Below are 25253 nucleotides of genomic sequence, written 5' to 3'. Positions count from 1 at the left end.
TATGCACAAAATTGGGGTGAGCTGAGGTCCTGGTATTTGATAGGTGGTAGAGGTAGAACTAATAAAGGCCAGTAGTGCAAGTAAACCTACCTGCAACGTGAGATGAGTGGGGCCCAGGGGACCTTCACCTGACTTCCATTTTAATAGAACGTGACATTGTAGCTAAACCTCTGTGTGCGTGTGTCTAAACCACATGCATTGAGATAATTTAAATATAAGGAGACTCTGAATATTCAACCTCTACCTCTGGGCATTAACCTGCCTTAGAGAGATTTCACATTAAGCCTTTGAAGTCTGGGCCTTTGAAAATTCACTTACGTGCATTTTAATCAATGTTTATTCAGCAATTATTACATGTCCGAAATTGTTTTGTGGGAATACAGAAGAGGTATTGCAATAGTAATATTTAATATTTACTAAAGATCAACTGTGTGCCAGGCACTTAATCCTCACAACCACCTTATGAACTAAATACTAGTATTGTTATCTTCATTTTACAGATAAGAAAACTAAGCTTCAGAGAAATCAAGTAAATCTCCCAGGATCACACAGCTAGTGAGTGGCAGAGTTGGGATCTAGACCCAGATGTATCTGACTTTAAAGAGAAAGCTCCTAGCTACTATATAAAGAACATAAAATTATTTATTTGTTTGTTTTGAGACAGGGTCTCACTCTGTCACCCAGGCTTCAGTGTGGTGGTGCGATCTTGGTCCCTGCAACCTCCGTCTCCCAGGCTCAAGGAATCCTCCCACCTCAGCCTCCTGAATAGCTGGGACTACAGACGTATTTTTTGCAGAGATGGGGTTTGCCCAAGCTGGTCTCAAACTCCTGAACTCAAGTGATCCACCTGTCTTGGCCTCCCAAAGTGCTGGGATTACAAGTGTGAGCCACCGTGCCTGGCCAGAACATGAAAATTATACTGGCAAAAATCTGAGCCGACAACCTCAAATGGCAACCTCGGTTTATAGCCTTGTGCAAATCAAAGTGTTAAATAACATGCCGCTGGAGCTCAGATCTCAAATCTGCTTTGCAACAGCAGTGTCAAGCCTGTAAAAAACACAAATTATTGAAGTGTGTAGCTAATTACAATGCCTGAAAAGCAAAAAGATATCTCTCCACTCCGTATCATTTGTATGCTGCTTAATCAGTCTCCACTTTTTAGCCTTAGTGAGTCAGTCTTTTAGATTTGATACTAAACCCAAAATTCAAGCTAAGGAGAACTAAATCCACCTGCTCTTAGAAGCACAAGTATCCCTGAACATAAGGTGCCTCTGATGAACAATTGGTATGACCTGGAGGGAAAAACATTAGCTTTGTGGTCAAAATCTTTGCTCGGTTCCACAGCTGAGTGAATGCCTGCTCTGTGGGCTGGCTGATGACACAGATAACATCCATTACAATAACAAACTACACAAACTAAAGCTCAAAACCTGTGAATATGCAAAGGAAACAAACTACATCTCTTTGGGGAATCCTCAGTGAGTCAGGCCAAAGGATTGGAGGCTAAATGCAGACTGAGAGGGGGAGTCAAGTGGCTAAATCTGTGAGAAGGGAAAACAAAAACCAATTGAGGTGATAAAGAGCTGAAGAGAATCCAAATGCACTGGGAACAGCCTGTCTTCATCTCACCAATTATACACATAGAAAACACAGTTTAAAAACACTTAAATCAAAAATAACCTAAATCCTAGTAAGAACCCCAGGATTCCTCCAGATCACCGATGATTTTTGTCCCACCAAGAAATGACTATCAACAGGGAAAACTATGAATATTTTTGTTTCCCATTATGGAAGTGTGTCAGGACTGTTGCAAAGTTAATTAGGAAACTCAAGGATATGCTCATTACAGCTTAACAAGCTTGGAGCCCATGGAGGAGCTAGTGAAGCTGGTGGCAGGGGTCATCTTGTCCAGGGGATGCTGAATGGGCCAGATGGGCAAATCACACCGTGAACAAAAAGCTCTACCCCTATCCTGCTGGGCCACTGCCCTGACCTTCAAACAAACACTAAGGGCACAAATTTTTTCCCCCTTATCAGCTGCTTAGCTCAGCAGCTGCTGCCATGGCTTTCTGTTTCTGCATCTTGCCTTTTCTAACACTTGCCTTTTGTCTAACTTTTGTGTGAGGCAGGAGGAGGCCAAGGAGCCCAGGGCATAATGAAGAAATGGTGCGGTGGCTATCAGAGGACTGAGTTCTTGAATAGTGTTTCAAGAGGGGCAGAAAATAGATTTTTTAAAATAACTTCCGGGAAATGTGGAGGCCTGGAAAATACACCAAAAGTACTGGTTACTAGTTCTCTCCCTGGTCACTCTGATTGAGGATAATATTTCCTTCTTGGAACTTCTACTACGCAGAAGTGGGGGGGGGGCATGTCTAAAATGGATTGTAAATTGTGACTAAAGCAGCCACGAAAATAAGAGCTGGCCAGGCTAGGAACATAAGTGGGCCTTAAGAGTTAGCGTCAGACTAAATGAGAATCAGCCAGGGGGTCTGAGGAGTAATGCAGTCTATTGTATCCTTCTCTCTGGAAGCAATTATGTTTGGTGCAACCACGACTTGAACAGAAGCCTGAACTAGTTTATAAACAAACATTTCAAGGTGATTTTGGATAACACTCTGCAGGGATAACTGAACCCTGTGGACCACCTCTATTAGGAATGTGGTATATTTAAAAAATATTTTCTTGTTAAAATTGGGTATTAAAAATTATGACAATGCAACAGAAGAATAGGGAAATAGAATGTAATGCAACAGAGAAATGAGAAACATGTTTTCTGCTACCCAACAAAATGGCCTTTTTGTTTTTGCTTTTGATATTTTCAGAATGTTGGAGAATTGTTTATTCCTACTTAATAAATAGAAAAACAGAAGAAGCCAAAGCGTAGGACAGGGAAAGCATGGCAGGGAGGTGCGGAGAGGGTCAAGAAGAGAGGGAGAATCAGTTACCTTGGAAACAACTCCAAAGGAAGAGTCAGAAGGACAGGATGTAGAAGCTTCGTGGTGGGCCCCATTGTCTCCTCCATGCCCTTTTCTAACTCAAGCCCCTTCTATGCCACAGTCCTCCCATATTTAGGAAATCAGACTCAATTTAGTAGGCATTGATTGCACACACCGTGTCCTAGGTGTTGGGTAGGATGAAAGGCTGAAGAGTGGTGATGAGGATGATGATTGGAGATCACACAACCACTGTTCATTAAGTGCTGGCCATGCAGCAGGCCTGACCAAGCACTTTACAAACACGAGCCCCTAGTGTCCTGGGACTACCATGGCACCTGAGCCCGGGTTTAAATCCCAGCCCACTTCAGGTGAGTTATTTAACTTTCCTGGATTTTGTTTATTTGTAAAATGAGGATAATAATGGTACTGATCTATAACAGATGGGTCCAATTGAGGAGACAGAACCACATAAAGTATATCTCAACAAGAGGAAGTTGATATAAAGAACTAGTTTCCCAGGTGCTGGAGGGCTGGAAGAGAGGAAAAGGAGTGCTGAGGCAATCACAGGTGGTAACCTGAGGACACAGTTTCCATCCCCAGGGCTGGAGGAACAAAGGGAAGTGGTTGGACCATCAGAATCTGGACCTGAGGTGAAAAAGACTTGCTGCTAAGTCTGCAGAAGCCTGGGAAGCCTGATTCTAGGCTATGAAAGGGGGCTAGAGGCTGGGCCCTATGGCTGATGCCAGGTAAATGGCTGTTACTGGGGGGATGCTGCAATGAGCCAACAGCAAGCAAACAGAAACGAGAAAATTTCCCCTCTCCAGCACTCAGTCTCCCTCTAGTGCCCCCTATTGGCAGAAATCAACAGGAACCCTGCTGCCAAAGAGCTGGTTTGGAGGCCCCAAGCTTCAGCTATAAGCCAGAGTGGAAAAACGTAGATCTGGAGCTGAGCACAATGGCATAATAACTCATGAGGGTAAATGACTTAGCATTTATAAAGTGCTTAGAACAGTGCCCGGCATGTAGGTGGTAAGTGTGTGTTATAATGCATTTTAAATAAATAAATAAATCCCGCAAAAAACAATGTGAGAAGTGATGTTAGGATCTCAGTTTTATCCATGAGGATGGTGAGGCTTAAAGAGGTCACATAAAATGCTAAGTCACTCGCTGGTGGAGTCCCGACTATCTGGATTTAAAGCTGTTCACCTCTATGAGCCTTTTTGCACAATAGGAGAAATTTTCAAAAGTGCAATAAAAGCAAATAGGAGAGATACAAATAGCAGAGTTTGTGGGCATCAAGGAGGGAGGGTGAGCTGCTGGTTGGGACTCTGGGGAGGCTCGTTGGAGTAGGTAGTGTTTGAGTGGAATTGTAAAGGACAGACAGGGCTTCAACTGGCAGATGCTGGAAGCAGAGGAAACTGCTGAGCAAAGGCCCAGAGTTCAGGACACATAAGCAGAGTGATGAGTATGCAGACTAGGAAGAAATAAATGATCCCCATAATTCTCCTTTGCTGCAAATAATAATAATAGAGTTGAAGTGTTTATAAATATTACTAGCAATATGAATTTAAAGAGTTCTTTGGGGCAATCATGAACATTAAGTGTTGTGTAGAATGTTATAAGTTTGTGAAGCAATGGGATTAACTGAAAAATAATGAATTTTATATTCACCTCCTTTTTAAAATCCATGTATAAGATCATTATCTGCTTTCAGAAGAGATCTTGTTTTAAGATAGCTGACTGAGTTAAAAATCTAACTTGAAGCCACTTTGTGCCCTTTTAACAATGTACCAAATTTAGTTTCAATTCCACTTCTTGTAAGGTTATGCACAAATTTGAACCATAATTATATTTAATTCAACAAACGGAGTTAATTCTCAGTGCCAGGCACTTTCCCAGGTACTACAGCTGCAAAGAATTATAAATGGTGGTTCCAGTCCTCAAGGAATTCACAATCTAGTAGGGAAACAGGTAGATATTTAAATCTGTAATCACAATGGAAAAGCAAAAGTATTAACGATACCTGGAATGTAGAATCATTGGCTGGAGGGGATGGAATGTGATTCCTTCTCTGCCATCCCAAGAAGCATCATTACAACGATGGCAGAAGTCAGTAAATGGGATATGAAGGGAGAGAGGCCAAGACAAATTATGGAGACCCATTAGTTCTGTATAGTGCTGGACCAGATTACCAGATCACAAGCCAACTTCCTGGTTGGCTAAGGAAGTCAGAGTTGTATGGAGTTGGAAAAAGTTCTGGAATGTTTCCATGGTTCTGAACCTGGTCTCTGAAATCCTATATTCAGCTCTAAAAGTAAGGAAGTTGCCACGAAAGCAGAGATGGAAAACACACGTGCCAATAATAACATCTCACAGTTTATGAGCATCCACTACGGGCTAAGCACTTCAATAGAAAATGAGTATTATATTTAGACTTCTAGTTAGTGGTCCCTAGGAACCATTCTCCTCTTCTTCCTTTCAGTAATAGACTCCCCACTGAGCTTTAGTAGAGCACATACATGCCTTTCCTACTACAAACAATATTTTCCGGCCCTCCCTGTAGCTTGATGTGAATGTGTGACTTAGTTTTTACCAATGGAATGTGAGAAGAGGAACTATATACAACTTTCATGTCACTTCCATAAAATAGAATTGCTTTGGCCAGGCACGGAGGTTCACGCCTGTAATCCCAGCACTTTGGGAGGCTGAGGCAGGAGGATTGCTTGAGCCCAGGAGTTCAAGACCAGCCTAAATAACACAGTGAGACCCTGTCTCAATTTAAAAAAAATAGATTTGCTTTCCCTCTGTTTCCTTGTTCCCCCTTTCCATGGCTGGGATGCTAACCTGATATTAGTGCTGTGTAGATGCAAGCAACACCTAAAGAAAAGCCCAGCAGCAAAAGAGAAAACCTGAGTCCCTGGACAACTCTATGGAACTGAGAAGCCACCTCCTCTTGCTACTGCCTTCTGTCACTGGTCCTGGTGGACCTGCCTTTAACCTTTCCTTTCCTGTCACCAAAGAACACACACACACACACACAACAACAACGTTGTAGAATTATGCCTGGGTTAAGAGAATATAGGCCACAGGTGAGGACATGTGAGAGACTTTTATATGTAAACTGTACAAGCTTTAGTGAATTGATGCTATAAAAATTATATTTGCTTGTTTGGAAACCTTTGTTGTTTACATCCTGGTTTCAAATGACTAAAGTGACCTATTAAATACCCTCCAGGGGAGGGAAAGGTCATTGTATTCAGCAAAGGCAAACTGGTTCAACTATCAGCTTCCAATTATTTGTGTGCACTAGATACCAAAGGTGGAAACACACATGATCTCTGCCCCCCAAAATTGTTATTTGACTGGTGGGAATAAGTGCCAATATAAAAATAGTGTTGAAAGGATTTAGTTAATACTATTTGTTGCACACAGTCACACATCTGACACAAACTGGTTTAAGCCAGGAAAAAATCATAAGCTTATGTAAATATACAGTCCAAGGGTAAACCTGACTTCAGGGATGTAAACCCGATTGGATGAGAATCTTCATGGATGGGGCCTGGAAAGCTGTATTTTTGCCCCATCCTTATTTCCTACCAGGTAATTGTAATTCTGTTTTGGAAAGAACTATTTTATGTAGATCATTCAAGTTGAAAATTGGATATTACACAGGGAGGGGAGAGACTGCAGGAGGAGACAATTATTCCTGAAGGGATGAGGGAATCCTGAACTCAAGCAGGAGCAGCCCTTAGCACATTATGTGCCATGATGTCTGCTGGGTACTTACAACAGGGCTAATGCTGGCACGGGGAGCTTTGAAGGGGCATCAGCAGAGGACCGTGCCACCTGTCTGTCAGTAAGTCTCAGGGTTCACGATCCTTATGAAAGTGGCTGTCACTTCCCTCAGTTCACCCAATAACTACTTATAGTGCAACTACATACCAGGCAGTGAGGACACACAGGTTCACAGGCAAAGAGCCTCTCCTCATGAAGCTTACATTCTAGACAGGAGATAGTAAACAATCAGAAAAACAAGTGCACTACTGACTGTTAAGTTCTCTAAAGAGAAAAACCCCTTCACTCTATAGTTCCTAGTGGAGGCTGACATTGGATGGAATAGAGGAAAGGCCTTCGAGTTGACAACTTAGTGGAGAACTGAGAGGTGGGAATGAAGCAGTGGTTTGGAAGGCTGGAGGATGAGCCTTCCAAGGAGAGGCAATAGCAAGTGCAAAGGCCCTGCAGTGGGAGGGAACCGAGTGGGGTGAAGACACAGGGAGGAGGAAGTATGGCCAGAGATCAGTGAGAAGGAAAGAGTAGAGTAGGATAAGTTTGAAGAAGTTGGCAGGAGCCAGCTTATGGGAGATCTTGCAAGTCCTGAAAGTTTGGATTTTATTCCACACACAACAAAGTGTTTGCTTTAAAGGAATCTCCTGACTACTGTGTGGAGAAAGTATAAAATTAAGTTTGGGGCTAGATGGACCCCAAGATCCCTATCTGGCCCCAATAACCCATGGCAAGCTCCATGGGGTCCTCAGGAGTCCTCTTAGTAACTGTGGCTCCTAGATCAACGATGCACGAATAGAAGTATCTGCAAAAACAGAAATGTTCTGTATCTGCATACAAGTGCCTCTTGAACTGGAAATGTGGCTCTTGTGACTGCAGAACTGGATGCTAAATTTTATTCTATTTAATTTATTTACATTTATATAGCCACACGTGGCGAATGGCTATTATATCATTGTATCGGACAGCACAAGGCAGCACTGAGCACCGAATGCCTGAGGATTTCGACTCCAAATCCTGAAGGCACGCCCTTCCCCCAATGTTGGGAGAGTGCGAGGGTATGCTGACCCCTAAACGCAAATCCCCCTCTGTGCATTTAGTCTTGCCAAGATGGAGAGTCTCAGGCGGGCCTTCTGAGCTGCTGCTTGTCACTGGGGACAACCACGTGCACGCAGTGCTGAGGCGCCCCACGCGCGTCCTCAGGGGAAGCCAGGCACTGAGAACAAAGGTTGTAGGACCGCTCTTTCAGGAACGCACCAGCTCCGCGAGCTCGCGGCAGCCATCGCGGTCCACCCATTGGCGGGAGAGGACTCACCGCCTGCTCCGCAGCGGGACCGCGTAGACCTCAGCTCCCAGAGGAGCGCAGGTGGGCCAGGGAAGGAGGGAACCCAGGCAAGCCACCACGCGGGATTGAGGGTTCGGGGACCCCTCGCCGCGCAGTCGCCTCTTTTTCACAGGGATGGGGGCGGGGGTGGCGCCGGCTGTCACCCGCACTGGATCTGCTTCCAGGGCTTGGTTTCGCTTTGCCTGGCTCTTGGCTAGGCCTGGCACACCGCACGGAGCCGACCAGGTGGCAGCCGAGGAGTGGCGGGGGCTGGAGCCTTTAACCCTTTGGGAGCCCCTGCCCTCTCCCAGAGGGGGCGTCCCCGGATCAGGCCCAGTGCCCCGCAGCTCGCGTGGGTCCTGGCTGGCTGGAAGGAGGCCCTGACCTTGCTTTATCTCCCGTGCCAGGTCTGCACAAGGACTATGGGCGCCGCGCTGGGGACAGGCACGCGGCTGGCTCCCTGGCCGGGCCGGGCCTGCGGTGCCCTCCCGCGCTGGGCACCCTCCACGCCCGCCCAAGGCTGCCACTCCAAGCCCGGCCCGGCGCGCCCTGTGCCCCTGAAGAAGCGCGGATACGATGTCACCAGGAACCCTCATCTCAACAAGGTAATGGGCCTGAGGGCAGGACTGCCCGCGTTGCGGTCCCGTGGCTGCCTGAAAATTGCACCCCGCCCCCTGGACCTGGAAAGGATCCTCCAGGGAGCCCTTCCAGCGGTTTTTCTGTTTTTGCCTTGCAGGGGCTTGTTGGGACTTGGTTTGGCTTTCTTGTCCCTCCTCTCCCTTTTATGCGCGGAGAGAGGCGACCAGTAATGCAGGGAGCCTAATTTCTTCTGCAATAACAACATAGACCAGGTTTAGATCCTCGCGGTCAGTCTGACCTGCGGTCAGCTCTCCGCTTGGTACTTACTGATTTTGCTGGTCTGGGGCAGTTCATTTAACCTACATGAGTCCAGGTTTCCTTATCTGTAAAAGAGATATAATTGTCTTAGGAATGTCGTGAGATCTAAAGAGAAAATGGGGGTAGAAAATGGGAGTACTTAGCACAGTGCCTGGTACCCAGCGGGAGAATAAATAAGGTTATGATTATTATTCTGGGGAAAAAAATTAATTTGAGAGAAAGGAGGGAAAACTCCAGACTTACAGAAATTTTAGAGCTTGCAGGAGCATTAGAGATCCTAGTTTAAACCTCTTCTTTTACAAAAAAACAAGACAAAGGAAACTTGCCCAAGGTCACCAGCTAGTTAGTTCTGGCTCTGCCACTGGAATCCAGATCTCGAATGCTTTGGTCAAGTTCAACCCACCGCTAGCCCTTTTGTATTTGTTTCTGGGAATAGAGTTTATTTGGTTTAGAGGATTGGGTGAGAGAAATAGAAGCAAGAGACTGAGATTTAAGTCCTGTCTCCCCCTACCTCCTCAAATTAACTCACACATCTCATTGAACTTATCTGAGGCTCAACTTTCTCCAGCCTAAAATAGATATTATGATAGACTCAACATTTCTATCTCATTTGGTTATTGTGACAATAAAATGAATCACTGAACTTGAAATCATATTTTAAACTGTATAAAGTGCTGAATAACAATTACTGCAAAATAAAAAATGTTTTATAATTGCTCTGACTCTGGATTGTGAAATTCAGGTGAAGCAATCTGTGTGGAAAAGATGTTTTTGAGAAGTAGGAGCAACTATATAATGTGAAGTATTGTGATTGTTTCCTGCAGAATTAATAGAAGCAGCTAAGAAAAAAAAATCAACCTCTATTACATTGGACTCCTGCTCTTTCCAAAAGAAACCTTAAATTGTTTGGACACTACCACTTTCCAAAGTGTTCAAGGTGTTTGTTATCACCTTGAATTACTTCGCTAGTAAGCATTAGAAAATACAAACTGGCTTAAGCCCACAAAGGCTCCTTTAAAGAATCTAGAGGAAGGGTTGCAGGCAGGGCTTGAACCAGAAGCCCAGATGGCGTTGCTCAAGATGCAGATTCTCTCTGGCTCTCTACTCTGCCTCTGCAAGGTCAGCTTCATCCTCAAGCTCTATCCAGTGAAGTCTCTCACCTCGTTATTGCCACAGTCCTCCATCTCCTGTTCTCACACCACATCATCCAGGAATAGAAAGATAGTTTTTTCTGGTAGCTCTTGTGGAAGAGAAAAGACTCTTTCTCTGATACCTCAGAAAGTGAATCCTTTTGCCTTATTGACTCTGATTAGATTCTCTCTTCCCAGTCCCCAACCAAAACCAATCACCAGTAATTAAAGCCAGTCAGAGCCCACCCCTGGAGTTAAAATAGGGTTTAAGGTAGGGCCACCCACACCATCTGGCTTGGAATAAAGGGAATATAGATCCTCACAGTAAATATGGATACTGTCATCAGAAAGAGGAGGAATGGATGTGGAAAGCAAAACAATAAATTTCCACTACAGGTTCCAATCATTGTGAAAATAATTGCCTTAGAAGTACTGGCATGTTACTAACCAGCACTTATTGCTTTGTGAGTAGTTAAGAAAATGAAGGAAGATCTTTAAGTCTTTTTTTAAAACCTAGATTTTGGTCCCCTGAAATCACTCTTGCCCCTGTCGTTTGCCTCTGATGTAAAATTTTTTCTCCCAAGTACTATAAATAAGTTGTTGATATGGTTTGGCTGTGTCCCCATCCAATTCTCAACTTGAATTGTAATCCCCATAATCCCCACGTGTTGTTGAAGGAACCCTGTAGGAGGTAATTGAATCGCGGGGGTGGTTTCCCCCATGCTGTTCTCGTGATAATGAGTGAGTTCTCACGAGATCTGATGGTTTTATACGTGCCTGGCACATTTCCCCTGCTGGCACTCATTCTCTCTCCTGCCACCCTGTGAAGAGGTGCCTTCTGCCAGGATTGTAAGTTTATTTAGACCTTTCTGGCCATTTGGAACTGTGAGTCGATCAAACCTCTTTTCCTTATCAATTACCCAGTCTTGGGTATTTCTTCACAGCAGTGTAAGAACAGACTAATACAGGTGTTATCCATAAATCTAGGGACCTGACCTTTCCATGATGTTAAACAACGTCTTTTATATATTCCTGAAGTCAGTTGATGCTTGTCTAGGATGAGAAGGGTATGTAGAAGGAGGCTGACAGCCTGTTGGCATCCCCTATTCACTTACCCTTAGGGAGAGAAGGAGAGCAACAGAGGGAGTGCTTCCTGGGAGGTGCTGTGAGTGCCCTTCTCTTCCCGCTGGAGTGCCACCCTCTGGCTGTTCTGTTGGTCTCCAGTGCTCAGAGAGTCTCCACGGAAGGCTTGAGCCTTGGTACTTTCCATCAGCCAGGTGGGAAGATAGTGCTGAGGTTAAATAGAACAATGAGCTTATTACTGAGGAAGCAAAATGGAAGTGCAGTTTTGAAAGAGTCTTCAGTGCCATGCTTAGTGTTCAGGTCTGTGGGTGGATTTTTTTCTGTTAGAAGGAGAGCCCTTCCAGGCCAGGGAATGAGTTTCATCCACCTGTGTTTGGCATGGAGTAGTGCCTAAAAGATCTAGCAAGGGCATTAATATAAAAATTAACATTAAATTCTTGGAATGTGTTCACTAGATTTGCATCTCATTTCGACAGATTAGGAGTGGCATTTAAGTTGCAGCTGTATGACAGAGGGTGGTCAGGAGGTGGAATTCTCTGAGAGAAGAGGTGCCAACCAGGGCAAGCATTGCTGCTATTGTGCGTTCACTGGGTTCTGGTACCAGCTCTGTCATGCTGTGGCCGCGGGATCTGTGATGAATCTCATAAGCTCCTCTGTCCATGTTACACTACTGCTTTAAGGATCATAGGAGACAGCCCCTGTGTGGTAGATATTAGGTGATAATGAGGATGATTTCCATAATTGGGGTAGGAAGGCCCCTCAGGGATGATCTAGTCTGGAATTGTTCAGACTATAAGTTACAAACTACGAGACATGAAATTAGCTTAATGGATCTACCAGCAATTTTTTTTAAAAGAAATGTATTAGAATGAAATAGAAAAATAGCAAATGCATTGAAATTAATAAAGATGGATATTTTATCAGGTCAGCATGTAAAATGACTATTTTTACTGTGGATTGTAGTAACAAAAATTTTTGAAAATAATTGTTCTCATCCAACATTCTCATTTTCCAAAGAAAAGACAAGCCAAGGAAGAAGCCAAGGAACTCCACAGAGATTATCATTGGTCATAGAAGTGGACAGAAGCAGCCTGCCTGCTGCATTTGAGTCTACTGAATAATGATGACAATTCACAACTGCATAGACTGATTTAGGCATATTCCTGATGGTGACAACTGATACTAGATGATTCCAAACTCCCTCGAGGAGTCTGGATTTTCTAAATGATGCAAGTTAACTACCCATGAGCTTCTATTTTCTTTTTAAGACTAATATTCTACCTTTCTTCTAAAATTTATGTAATAACCTCTTCTATTGTGCATACAGATTTGGCAACAGAGTAAATCTTTGGTTATATGAGCCATCTTTTACTCACATTAAATAGGCAACTATCAGCCCTATTTCACAGGGATACCTTCGTAGGAAGATGCCATCCCCATTTTATAAGTGTAGCAACGTGTTGATGGGCCATCAACATATTTCTGACCTCCATTTACCTATAGCATCTTTTAGGAAGAGCTGTCCTATTCCCCACTTGCCAAACTAGATATGAGTTCCCTCCTATTTTTCTTATCACACTGTTTCCTTCTGGCACTGAGCACACTACTACAATGGCTTGTTGGTTTGTCTTCCACACTAGACCACGAGAACAGAGACTCTGTCTTGTCATGTGGCATTCTCTCTGTCTGACTTGAAATGCTCAATAAATATTTGTTCTTTAAATGATTTCAATCATGTCATGGCCCCTTTCCTCTCAACTTTATTAATCTTAATGTCACTACTTTACAACCCAAAGATCTTGCCTAAATAAATGGCTACATACGGCCCATTTTGGAGGAAATGTACCCACTTGACTCTCATCTTCCCAGACTTCAGGTCATTTAACTGAAGGGGTGCGTTATTTCCCAGAACACACCAATCTTCCCCCTTTGATCTGTGTGCCAGCAGTGATTTTTTTTGCTATGAAATTCCACTGATCCTTCACCTGCTTCTCTGCAGTTTTTTGCTCTCTTGAGCTTGATAGTCAGGGAAAGAATGAATGGAAAGTGTGCTTAGTCAAATCATTGTGATTATGGACCAGGACACTTCATGTAGTAGGGCCTCAGAGACTGCAAGGCACCATGGGTGATAGCCTTCCCAGGTGGACTTCATACGTTTAGAGCAGTAAACCTGCAAAGGCTTGACAGACAGTGCTGCAGTGTTGGCTGTACATCTGAGACTGCACAGGTTTCAGCTGAATCCCTTCTGTATTCAGTGATGATTTATTAGACTCCCACACAGCTAGGATTTGCCTTTGAATAAAGTATATGATTTTGTTCTCTGCTGGCTTAGAACTTGATCTTGTCTCCTTTGGATAAGAGGAGATTGCTATCATGGACTTTGGCTCATCAATCAATCAGGAGATGGTAAGTGGGTTGTATGGATAATTAGAAGTTTATTGGTGATGCTGTTTTTTGCCTGGAAGGCAGATTACATAATATATCTTCTCCAGATCTCTGCCTCAGGTATGATGTAGAATTGTGCCTCCCAGTTGAGAGAAGCAGTGGATTATTGGGTAAATATTAGCTCCATAAGTGGCAATTTACTCTAGATTTGAGCTTGTGCAATGACTCAGGCCATTGAAGCTCAAATACTGTTCAGATATGTTGGAACAAACTAGCAGAGGTAGGTTGAAATTAAACTTTACTCTGTTGAATACTGTCCTAACTTCACAGGATTGGTAAGTATTGGTATTGGGGCTTTGTTTTTAGAACAGCTCAAAGAATGTTTATTATTTGCTACAGGTTAGGCAGTGACAACAATGTGAACCCCAGATACAGAGACTTAAACAAGATATAAGTATATTTCTCTGTTATGAACAAGTCTGGGCAAGCAATTGTGAGTTGATGTGTGGTTTGACTTTGTTTCTCTGCCATCCAGTATGCGTTTTACATTTCAAAGTCCAGGATGACAGGTCTCACCTCTGCTATCAATTCCACGCAGAAGTCAATTGGGAAGGGGAAATCCCTTTTAAGGGCACAACTTGGAAGTTATAAATATCACTTCCACTTACATTCAGTTGGCCAGAAGTTGGTCATATGCTACATTTAGCTGCAAGAGAACATGGAAAATGTAATCTTTGGCTGGGCGCCCATGTATTCAGCTAAAAATTCTACATTATTAAATAAAGGGAAAATGGAAATTGAAGATACTACCACAAAATGTTGATATGAAGCTTTCATTGTTTTCAATTTTACCCCAGCCTTTAAAATTTATGTTTCTCTATATCCCCACTACTATCAGCCTTTTTCACTCCTTTGCCATCTCATATCTAGATTATGCAAGAACCTCTGAATTGATCTCCCAACTTCCAGTCTTCTTCAGTCTTCTCCTCTGTGTCTGTTAACCATATCTTGAGATGCTAAGATCTTGGTCCTATTCTTGACCACTCTTTCTTTCAGACCCCTTATAGAATCCACCAGAAAATCCTGTTGCTCTGTCTTCAGACTAAATCTGGAATCCAGCCCCTGTTCACCATGGGTCCCCACTGATTGAAACCACCAGCCTCTCTCTGCTTAATGCCTGCAGTAGCCTCCTGGCTGGTCTCCTTTCTTTCCCTTTAGCTCTTTTATTCTCAACACAATGGCCATGGTGATTTTTTAAAAACTAAGTTTCAACATGTCACTCTTTGCTTAAAACCTGGCCACATTCAAGTCGTGATGATGCCTTTCACATCGACGCTCTCTTACTTCATCTCTTGCTACTCTTTTCTGCCTCACTCACTGCCCCAACCCCATTGGCCTCCTCAGTCAGCTGTGCTCCTACCCAGACTTTGCACTGGCTGGTCCTCCTTCCTAGAGCACACCACTCCTCCATAGCCACATGGTAAACTCCCTCCCTTTTTCAAAGTTTCTCACTTTCTCAATGGGAGCTGCTTTGACTGACACATGTCAAGTCATGAACAGTCCTTTCAACCTTCTTGCTCCCCCTACACATCCTACTTTCCCCCATAGTATTTGACACTTCCTCACATGCTATCTTCTTACTTAGTATGTCAATTGCTTATTGTCCGTTCATTCCTACTGTGATTTAAGATCCACTTAGTCAGGGACTTTGTCTATTTGTTCATTGATATATCACAGGTACTTAGTTGGTGCTCGTAAGCAGTTAGTGAATGAGTGAGTCATTCAAAGAGACGTCTGCTGAGGCTCCCTCCTCTCATCTCTTCCCTTCACCCTTCCTTTTGCCAGAGCCCCTTCTTTCACCCTGGTGACTCTTGTCCCTCAGTGCCCCCATCTGTGGTGCTGACATGCCCAACTGGAGTGTGTATACATCTTACATCAGCCCTTTGGGTGCCCAGAGGCCCACTACAGAATGAAGTGCTGGAGGAGCATAGCGCAGAGATGTTAACTCTATCTCCAGCTTTAAGCAGAGCCCAGGGAAGAAGGAACTCCTATTCAGAAGACACAGGTGGTGCCTTGGAACCAGAGGTGGACAGGGACAATTCTCGAGCCCACGGAAACCACAAAAGGAGATGTTTAGGAAATAGACCAGAGGTAGGAGACCCCAGCATCTGTCAGCATCTCTAACTTCCTAGAACTCCCACCCTCCACTCTGAATCCTTGGAGACTTCATTCCCGCTCAGAATTTCTGTATTTCCATTGTTCTGTAGGACCCCTATAAAAGTCAAAGGAAACCACTCAGAGCCTTTTCTCCCAGGGGTCCAAAAATCAAGGAAGTATGGAATGGGGTGCCAGGAACACAAAAGGGAGATTTGCTGTTCCTGGAACCTGAAGATGATACTCAGAAAGTGTTTTCTCATAGGCATGTTGTAAATAACTGAATCATCCTCCAGAGAAAGTATATCTTGTGTTAAGTAAGCATTTGTGTAATCATTATTAAGACTTCAGAAACATTGGCTTATGTTAATGAATGCTTAATTCAAATTGCAAAATACTAAGTGGACTGTATACTCATGAATGTTATTGTAAAATGATAGAAATATTAAAGGGCTTGGAAGTAAATGTGTGAACATGATTGTGTTACGTCAGCGAGATTATGGGAGATTTATTTCCTCCTTATGTACTTGTCCTTTAATGTTCCATTTTCTTTTCAATTTTAGGTTACAGTTTCTGTTGGGAATTGTTTCTAGAGCCAAGTAAATAATATTCAGACCAACTTTGGGAGGCTGGCCCATCTGTAATATATAGGTGGAGATCCCTCTGAAGTAGTCTCCTTTCAAGCTTTTATTATTAGCTATCTTCAAGAGGCAATAAAGTAATAACAAAATGTAATAACAAAATGTTAACAGAGGAGCCTGCTGCCTGTTCTAATAGCAATTGTAAACAGCATATCTAGATTATGTCAGCAGCAGCGCTGAAGGGCAAATCCCATACAGAAATATGTGTTTTGCCCATCTTAAGTCAGTCTAAGTCTGGGGTCTATATATGGCATAGTTTTGGACACTTTTTCAGGATCATCTCTAGTCTCCCTGTTTCCAATTTCTCTTGGCCTTTGTGGACTCTGAGGTTTATGGCCTTATTTTACTTCACATTTTTGTCATTTCTACCAAAGGTTTCTTTTATCATCTACTCTCTTCTTTCCAAATGTCAGTATTATAGTGAGAGGAGGGGGAAAGGCCTTTTGATTTCTAAGGCCATTGCAAAAGGATCTCTAATGTGCAGCACTTTTGTTTGCAAAGTCATGGATTACAGTGAGTTTCAAAAACCTTCACTTTGATGTGTAGAAAGTATATTGGGAAATCCTTTGGGGTGGTGTCCGACTGCCTCTCTGATGTAGAGCACAAAAGATGCTCTATGATTGTGATGAAAATGTGATGGATATCCTACAGTTGGGGGTGCCGAGGTCAGTGGTTAAAAGCATGCATTCATTTTGTATCTGAAAGGTTGCCGTGCAGCCCGGTTAAAACACAATTCCTACCAAAAGGACACAGTAAAGAGTAAAATGCACCCAGTCATTTGAGGAGAGGGATTTTTGATGGAAAGATCCGCAGCTTTTGAGAAACTTGAATAAGAGAAAGTCAGAGCTGCATTGGCTTTCTAAAAGTGATTCTTGAAAACTAGAGGGATTTTAGAAGATACAGTTGAATGATAAGCAACATGAGATTATTATTTTTTAAAAGCATTGTGTCTGGATTCTGTGTTGTCGTTTGGTAGTGAGCTACATGAAGTCCATTACTTAATTGGTCCTGAAACATCTTCCCCTATGGTGTGGAATTCTGGAGAAGGCAGGCTCTGTTGATTCCTTTGTTTTGTTCTATTTTGCTTTGCTCTTTTAGAAAACTGAAGGAGGGAGTCCACATCTCTGAAACTGGCATAGCTTCTGAGTTATAAGGCTGCTCAGGGACTTCCCCAACAGGAGAGGGATTGCCAAGTGTACAGTGGAGCTAGGGTTCCAATGAAAATAGACATTCTCCATTCCTCTTTCTCTGGTTTTGAAAGAGGTGTTGAAGATTCCAATCCAGATTCCTATTATACTGAGTTTTCTTTGGTAACGTTATGGAGGGAAGTCAAGTAATAACAGCTAATGTTTTTAGGTCATACAGTGTGCCAGGAATTGTTCTAAGCAGTTTATATATGTTAACCCATTTAATACAATACCACAACATTTTGAGGTAGACACTGTTACTATATTATTCCTGTTTTAAATTTTATTTCCATTTTTACTTTTTTAGAGACAGGGTCTTGCTCTGTCACCCAGGCTGGAGTGCAGTGGCACAATCACAGTTCACTGCAGCCTCGAACTCTTGGGCTCAAGTGACCCTCCCACCTCAGCCACCCAAGTAACTGGGACTGCAGGGGCAAGCTACCATGCTCAGCTAATTTAAAAAAATTAATTTTTTGTAGAGACAAGGTCTCGTTATATTGGCCAGGCTGGTCTTGAACTCCTGGCCTCAAGTGATCCTCCTACCTCAGCCCTCAGACACTGTTATTGTTCTTATATTACAGACGAAAAAACTGAGGCATAAGGTTAGCTAACTTGTCCTAGGTCATACAACTCATAGTGGCAGAACTGAGTCTTGAACCCAGGCCATCTGATTTTAGGGCTCATCCCCTAGGCTGCACTAACACCTCTAGTGTGCGGCTTCCCTCTGGCTTGAGACTATGCATGAAGTCTGATGTGCTGTGGTCTTTCCAGAGAAATACCTAGGGTATTCCCTGCTCCCTACTGTGGGCTTCTGACTGGCTTTTTTCACTTCCACTGGCTCTGTTAGAATTGTAGATTCCTAGAGCTGGAGAGAACTTTAAAGATCACTGGATACCTTTTTCTCACCCTCTAAATTTGTGTAAGTCTCCCAAGACTCATTTGTTTAATTTATTCAATAGTTATTTTCTGAGTTCCTGTTTAGTTTTAGGCAGTGGAGACACTGTGGTCAATATAATACAATTCTCTGCCTTGAAGGAGCTTATAGTGTAGGAAGAGTACGGGTGAGAACCAGTTAGTAAGGGGCAGTTCTAATTCAGCGGGTAGATGTAATGAGAGGTGCATTCATACAAGGACTATGGAAGCATGGAAGAGAGGTGCAGAAACACTTCCAATGGCAGTGTTGGCAAAGCTGACACCCATGGAAGTATCAGAGGTGGTAGATGAAGATGGTGGAAGAGAAGCTATTTAGGTCAGATCATGAAAGAGAATGGCATTGTCTCTGAGTATAGTCACCCATTACTTTTGTAGCTGAATGTGCAGAAATTGAGCAATAGACATGTACCCTGTAAGAGACCTCATCTTCAGAGAGCTAAATAATATGACATTTCTAATTTTACAAATAGAATTAAAGACATCTCTCCAGTACTTTGACGTGCTCTTTGGTTTTGTTCTTTCCCTCACTTTTATGTTGTACAATGCCTGGGTGCCCCATCTACACTGGGTCCACCTAAAAACTTTGGCATGCTTCAGGGTTCAGCATCTCCAGGGTCACCTCCGCTATGATGGCCTCCTCAATAATGCCACATGGAAGTGACTCATTCATCCTCTACATTCCTTTGACATTTAGCATTTGTAGTAGTCATGGCTCTTTCCACATTTGGCCTCAGTGTACACTTATTAGCACATGTATCGCCATCATGTGCATGTGTTTTCTTCAGATCCAGGATACTGTCTTGGGCATCTCATAGCCAGCATGCAATGTCTTCCTCATAGTATAACCTCAATAAAAATTAGTTACGTGAATTACTTCTACATCCCCTTCTCCTTGATGTATCAGAAACTATGTGGTGAAGATTGATGATACACCAGCCCCATCTGTCAGCTGTTTTGAAAAGATGGTGAAAATCTTGACCTGACACTTTTAGATCACTCCATAGGGCTTGGAGAATTCTGAAAGCCACAAAAATCTTTTATTTTATCATACAAATTTTGGAGATACATTTCTTTAAGAGAGTTTTCTGCTCTGATGCTATGCCAGGTGCACTTCGTCTAAAGAATAGCATCTTTGTGATGATATTATCAATTCTCATCCTTGGGCTGCTTTAAAGACATTAAATTTAGACCTGTTGTAACTTGCAACAGGTTAGAGGATTTGGGGAAGAAAGGAAAGTAGTCAGCTAGAATCAATTTTGTGTAACCCCCTCAAGGGGCATAGCTGTGACCAGGTATTAGGCAGCAGAGCTCACTGGCTAAAAATCGAGGGATTTCGAGTCAGAAAAATCCAAGATTCCAATCCCAGCTTTGCTATTCACTAGATATGGGATATTTCTCTGAACCTCCATTTCCTTGTCCGTGAAAGGGATGACAGTAAAACATATCTACTTGACAAGTTGCTAAAATGATTAAGTGAAGTAATGTATGTAAAGCAGATGGTAAGTGACCAATTAGTTCTTGATTAATCCACATCCTAAAGCTTCTGTTCCATTCCTAACACATTGTGAAGCCCTGTGTGGGCTACAGAAGTCACAGATGTGATAGAGTTTAGATCTGCTACATGCACCCTGAGAACATCCAGTCCAGAAGGAGAGGGAAAGACTAAAGGATCAAATTCATTCTCCACGGCCATGGGCTACATCTAATTTTGGCAGACTTGATGGAGAGGAGTGAGTCAGAGAAGAGGCAGACTAGGTGGAGACTTTAGTGATGATTTCCCAGTATTGGATAGAGCTTAAGCCTGGATAATCCAGACATTTGCCTGAGAGAAGCTTAAATTAAAATGTCACTAGCAGCAGAAATTCAAGTGTCATTTAAAGAGCTAGTAGTTCTGGAAGTTGAAGCTGGTGTTGAGGATAGTGGATATCATCGGTAGTCTCAGGATTTTGTCCCAGCATTTTGGCACATTCTAGCCAATGTTTAAAAACTAACTTTAAAAAAATAGATCCAGCTAAATTTGGATCTATCTATCGATCCATCCATCCATCCATCCATCCATCCATCCATCCATTCAGCTATCGTCTATGTCTCTATCTACCTACCTACCTGCCACTATTATAACACTTCCGGTCTCTTGAGATTCTGACAGTGAGACAGCAAGTTAAGAGAATGTCTACTATGGTAATTTAGGATAAAAGTTAAAATGTTGTTTCATAGCCAGCTAAATAGGGCATGGCTGGGCCAACTTCACCCAGCTAGCAGTTAGATTGGGCAGGAAGTTTTAAGATAGTCTCCATCCACACTGCCACAGGTAGTTAATAAATACTTGCATACGCAACGTGAATCAAACTTTTCTCCTCTGTTGGAACACAAGATGATCATCCCTCCAGAAAACAAAAAGGTCATCTTGACTAGCCTTTAGGCTTTGGGCAGATAATATCCTAGCATTTTATCACTATTCTACATAAGTTTTCAGAGGCCCTGAGGGGTTGATGTCCTGTCCAGGAAGTAAGTGGTAGAGGGTAACTCCCTCCTTGAGTGATGTCTGTCTCTTATACCTACCATCTTTGAAAGGTAGCTCTTTGCCTGCCGTCCTGAAATAGGGTCTTGAATCAGCCTCAGTCAACTTAGGCAGAGGGCTTTTGAGTCTCTCCATAGAAAAACTTGAATATTAAACAATGCAGATGAAGTGCTTTAATATTAAACAATGTCATATGTTGCAAACCTAAGTATCTGTTGAGGTAGCTCCTGCTGTCACTCTTGTGTGTCCATTTGTGATGACTGTGTGAGTTCCCAGTTACCACCCTCCTTTTGAATTTTATGTATTTCTTTGCAGTAACATGATCTTGAAAACATTCCACAAACTGACAGAAAGCTTAGCCCTCATGTCATACTCTCCTTTCTTATCTCTTTTATTTTTGGTCTGTCCTAGGCAGTAGGTATTTGTTTTGACTGGTAAAATCACTTGAGGTCACAAAGACAGTGAATAGCAATGCAGTTGCTGTTGATGAAACAGGAGTAGGGATGGTTGGTGTAGAGAAAAACCTATTAATAGCCATTTTTAGAAACAGACTTTTAAATCCACCCATCAGAGCTGAATAATTTCCCCTGTTCTCACACTCCCAGAGCTGGCAGCAGTTTCTCCTCATATCTGAGAAGCCTCGGGAGATGCCTAGCCATGTTTGTGGGAGATGATGGCATGGATGCCAGTGGGGCAGCTGGCCAGGTGGTGCCAGGAGCGAGGGCCTGCCAAGCAGAGGGGCAGTCCTGTCTCTGGTAACTGGCCTTGACTGCTGCTCTCTTGTTGACTGAGCCATTCAGTGTTCTGTGATCTACTACCGTCAACTGGACAAAGAGCCAGTTGCCTCCTCTGGGGCTCAAAATTACTGGCACAATCACATTAAAAATACTAACAATCACTTATATAATGCCTACTGTGTCAGTTACTCTTATAGGTGTGTTACATATATTATTTGCAAGCAGAGGAAAAATTGCAGGCTGGGTGCAGTGGCTCATGCCTATAATCCAAGCATTTTGGGAGGCCGAGGTGGGTGGATCACTTGAGCTCTGGAGTTCGAGACCAGGCTGGACACCATGATGAAACTCCATCTCTACTAAAAATGCAAAAATTAGTTAAGCCAGTGGAGCATGCCTGTAATCCTAGCTACTCAGGTGGCTGACGCAGGAGAATCGCTTGAACTCGGGAGGCGGAGGTTGCAGTAAGCCAAGATTGCGCCACTGCACTCCAGCCTGGGCAACAACATGAGACTCTGTCTCAAAAATTTAAAAAAAGATTTGTAAAGAAGGTAAACTTTGCCTGTGTCTCTCCCATCTCCTGTTTTCATGGCCTCTTCTTCCTTATAGACTGCCTCATATATGAGGCATATCCTGAGGTTCTTCATGGTACACCTAAGATGCCGAGGGTTGCCAACCTAAGACCTATTCATCTTACATTATTCTGCTTCCTGTCCTAGAACTCATGTCTTCTTTACTTTCACCCCTGAATCCCTGTCCATCCAATCATCCACCCAATGTTTATTGAGCACCTGCTATCTTCTAGGTGCTGTGAGGTATCGAGAATAACATCATAAGCTTGCCAGCTATGATTCTTATTATTATTGAGTGTACAATCTAGTGAGAAAGACAGATAATAAATAAGTGAACAAACAACATTATAAAATGGTTATTATTATTTTTTCTAAAGGAAAATGGTACCTCAGGAGTCTTTCTTCTAGTTTGACTACAAGTTAATACTGTGGCCAGCATGTAATTGGGAACTGCAGATCGGCATTATCTTTTTTATTGTTATTATTATTATACTGAAGTTCTGGGGTACATGTGCAGAATGTGCAGTTTTGTTACATAGGTATACATGTGCCATGGTGGTTTGCTGCACCCATTAACCCATCATCTACATTAGGTATTTCTCCTAATGCTATCCCTCCCCTTGCTCCCACCCCCCGCTGACAGGCCCCAATGTGTGATATTCCCCTCCTTGTGTCCATGTGTTCTCATTGTTCAACTCCCACTTATGAGTGAGAACATGCGGTGTTTGGTTTTCTGTTCCTGTGTTAGTCTGCTGAGAATGATGACTTACAACTTCATCCATGTCCCTGCAAATAGCATGAATTCATTCTTTTATGGCTCATAGTATTCAATGGTGTGTATGTGCCATATTTTCTTTATCCAATCTATCATTGATGGGCATTTGGGTTGGTTCCAAGTCTTTGCTATTGTGAATAGTGCTACAATAAACATACGTTTGCATGTGTCTTTACAGCAGAATGATTTATAATCCTTTGGGTATATACCCAGTAATGGGATGGATGGGTCAAATGGTATTTCTAATTCTAGATCCTNGGTATCGAGAATAACATCATAAGCTTGCCAGCTATGATTCTTATTATTATTGAGTGTACAATCTAGTGAGAAAGACAGATAATAAATAAGTGAACAAACAACATTATAAAATGGTTATTATTATTTTTTCTAAAGGAAAATGGTACCTCAGGAGTCTTTCTTCTAGTTTGACTACAAGTTAATACTGTGGCCAGCATGTAATTGGGAACTGCAGATCGGCATTATCTTTTTTATTGTTATTATTATTATACTGAAGTTCTGGGGTACATGTGCAGAATGTGCAGTTTTGTTACATAGGTATACATGTGCCATGGTGGTTTGCTGCACCCATTAACCCATCATCTACATTAGGTATTTCTCCTAATGCTATCCCTCCCCTTGCTCCCACCCCCCGCTGACAGGCCCCAATGTGTGATATTCCCCTCCTTGTGTCCATGTGTTCTCATTGTTCAACTCCCACTTATGAGTGAGAACATGCGGTGTTTGGTTTTCTGTTCCTGTGTTAGTCTGCTGAGAATGATGACTTACAACTTCATCCATGTCCCTGCAAATAGCATGAATTCATTCTTTTATGGCTCATAGTATTCAATGGTGTGTATGTGCCATATTTTCTTTATCCAATCTATCATTGATGGGCATTTGGGTTGGTTCCAAGTCTTTGCTATTGTGAATAGTGCTACAATAAACATACGTTTGCATGTGTCTTTACAGCAGAATGATTTATAATCCTTTGGGTATATACCCAGTAATGGGATGGATGGGTCAAATGGTATTTCTAATTCTAGATCCTTGAGGAATCCCCACACTGTCTTCCACAATGGTTGAATTAATTTACACTCCCACCAACAGTGTAAAAGTATTCCTTTTTCTCCACATCTTCTCCAGCATCTGTTGTTTCCTCACTTTTTAATGATCACTATTCTAACTGGCATGAGACAATATTTTAGTTTTGATTTACATTTCTCTAATGATCAGTGATGACAAGTTTTTTTTTCATATGTTTATTGGCTGCATTAATATCTTCTTCTGAGAAGTGTTTGTTCTTATCCTTTACCCACTTTTTGATGGGGTTGTTTTTTTCTTGTAAATTTGTTTAACTTACTTGTAGATTCTAGATATTAGCCCTTTGTCAGATTGATAGATTGCAAAAATTTTCTCCCATTCTGTAGGATGTCTGTTCACTCTGATGGTAGTTTCTTTTGCTATGCAGAAGCTCTTTAGTTTAATTAGATCCCATTTGTCAATTCTGGCTTTTGTTGCCATTGCTTTTGGTGCTTTAGTCATGAAGTCTTTGCCCATACATATGTCCTGAATGGTATTGCCTAGGTTTTCTTCTAGGGTATGTTTAAATATTTAATCCATCTTGAGTTAATTTTTGTATAAGATGTAAGGAAGGGATCCAGTTTCAGTTTTCTGCATATGGCTACCCAGTTTCCCCAACGCCATTTATTAAATAGGGAATAATTTCCCCATTGCTTGTTTTCATCAAGTTTGTCAAAGATCAGATAGTCGTAGATGTGTGGTATTATTTCTGAGGTCTCTGTTCTGTTCCATTGGTCTATATATCTGTTTTGGTACCAGTACCAAGCTGTTTTGGTTACTGTAGCCTTGTAGTGTAGCTTGAAGTCAGGTAGCATAATACCTCCAACTTTGTTCTTTTTGCTTGGGATTGTCTTGGCTATGCGGGCTCTTTTCTGGTTCCATATGAAATTTAAAGTAGTTTTTTCTAATTCTGTGAAGAAAGTCAGTGGTAGCTTGATGGGGATAGCATTGAATCTATAAATTACTTTGGGCAGTATGGCCATTTTCACAACATTGATTGTTCCTATCCAGGAGCATGGAATGTTTTTCAATTTGTTTGTGTCTTCTCTTATTTCCTTAAGCAGTGGTTTGTAGTTCTCCTTGAAGGAGTCCTTCACATCCCTTGTAAGTTGTATTCG

The 25253-nt window shown here is 42.5% G+C and overlaps 1 protein-coding gene across 3 annotated transcripts in view; it reads left to right on the top strand.

Annotated features, from left to right (window-relative positions):
* Positions 1 to 7796: 7796 nt before the first annotated feature.
* Positions 7797 to 25253, top strand: part of ME3 (malic enzyme 3) — a 220629-nt gene continuing 203172 nt past the window's right edge. For 2 of the 3 annotated variants that reach the window (XM_017850859.1, XM_017850857.1), the window contains exons 1-2: positions 7797 to 8085; positions 8451 to 8648. In XM_017850859.1, the coding sequence (XP_017706348.1) occupies positions 8466 to 8648 (183 nt within the window). In that variant the 5' untranslated portion in view covers positions 7797 to 8085; positions 8451 to 8465. Of the gene's footprint in view, positions 8112 to 8450; positions 8649 to 25253 lie in introns of all 3 variants that reach the window. The other variant, XM_017850858.1, reaches the window with a different exon arrangement.

Source organism: Rhinopithecus bieti, unplaced genomic scaffold (assembly GCF_001698545.2).
Source record: "Rhinopithecus bieti isolate Rb0 unplaced genomic scaffold, ASM169854v2 scaffold_30846, whole genome shotgun sequence".
In the NCBI taxonomy this organism is placed as follows: domain Eukaryota; kingdom Metazoa; phylum Chordata; class Mammalia; order Primates; family Cercopithecidae; genus Rhinopithecus; species Rhinopithecus bieti.
Note: the sequence above shows the minus strand (reverse complement) of the source record. Positions and strands in the feature narration are given on the sequence as shown.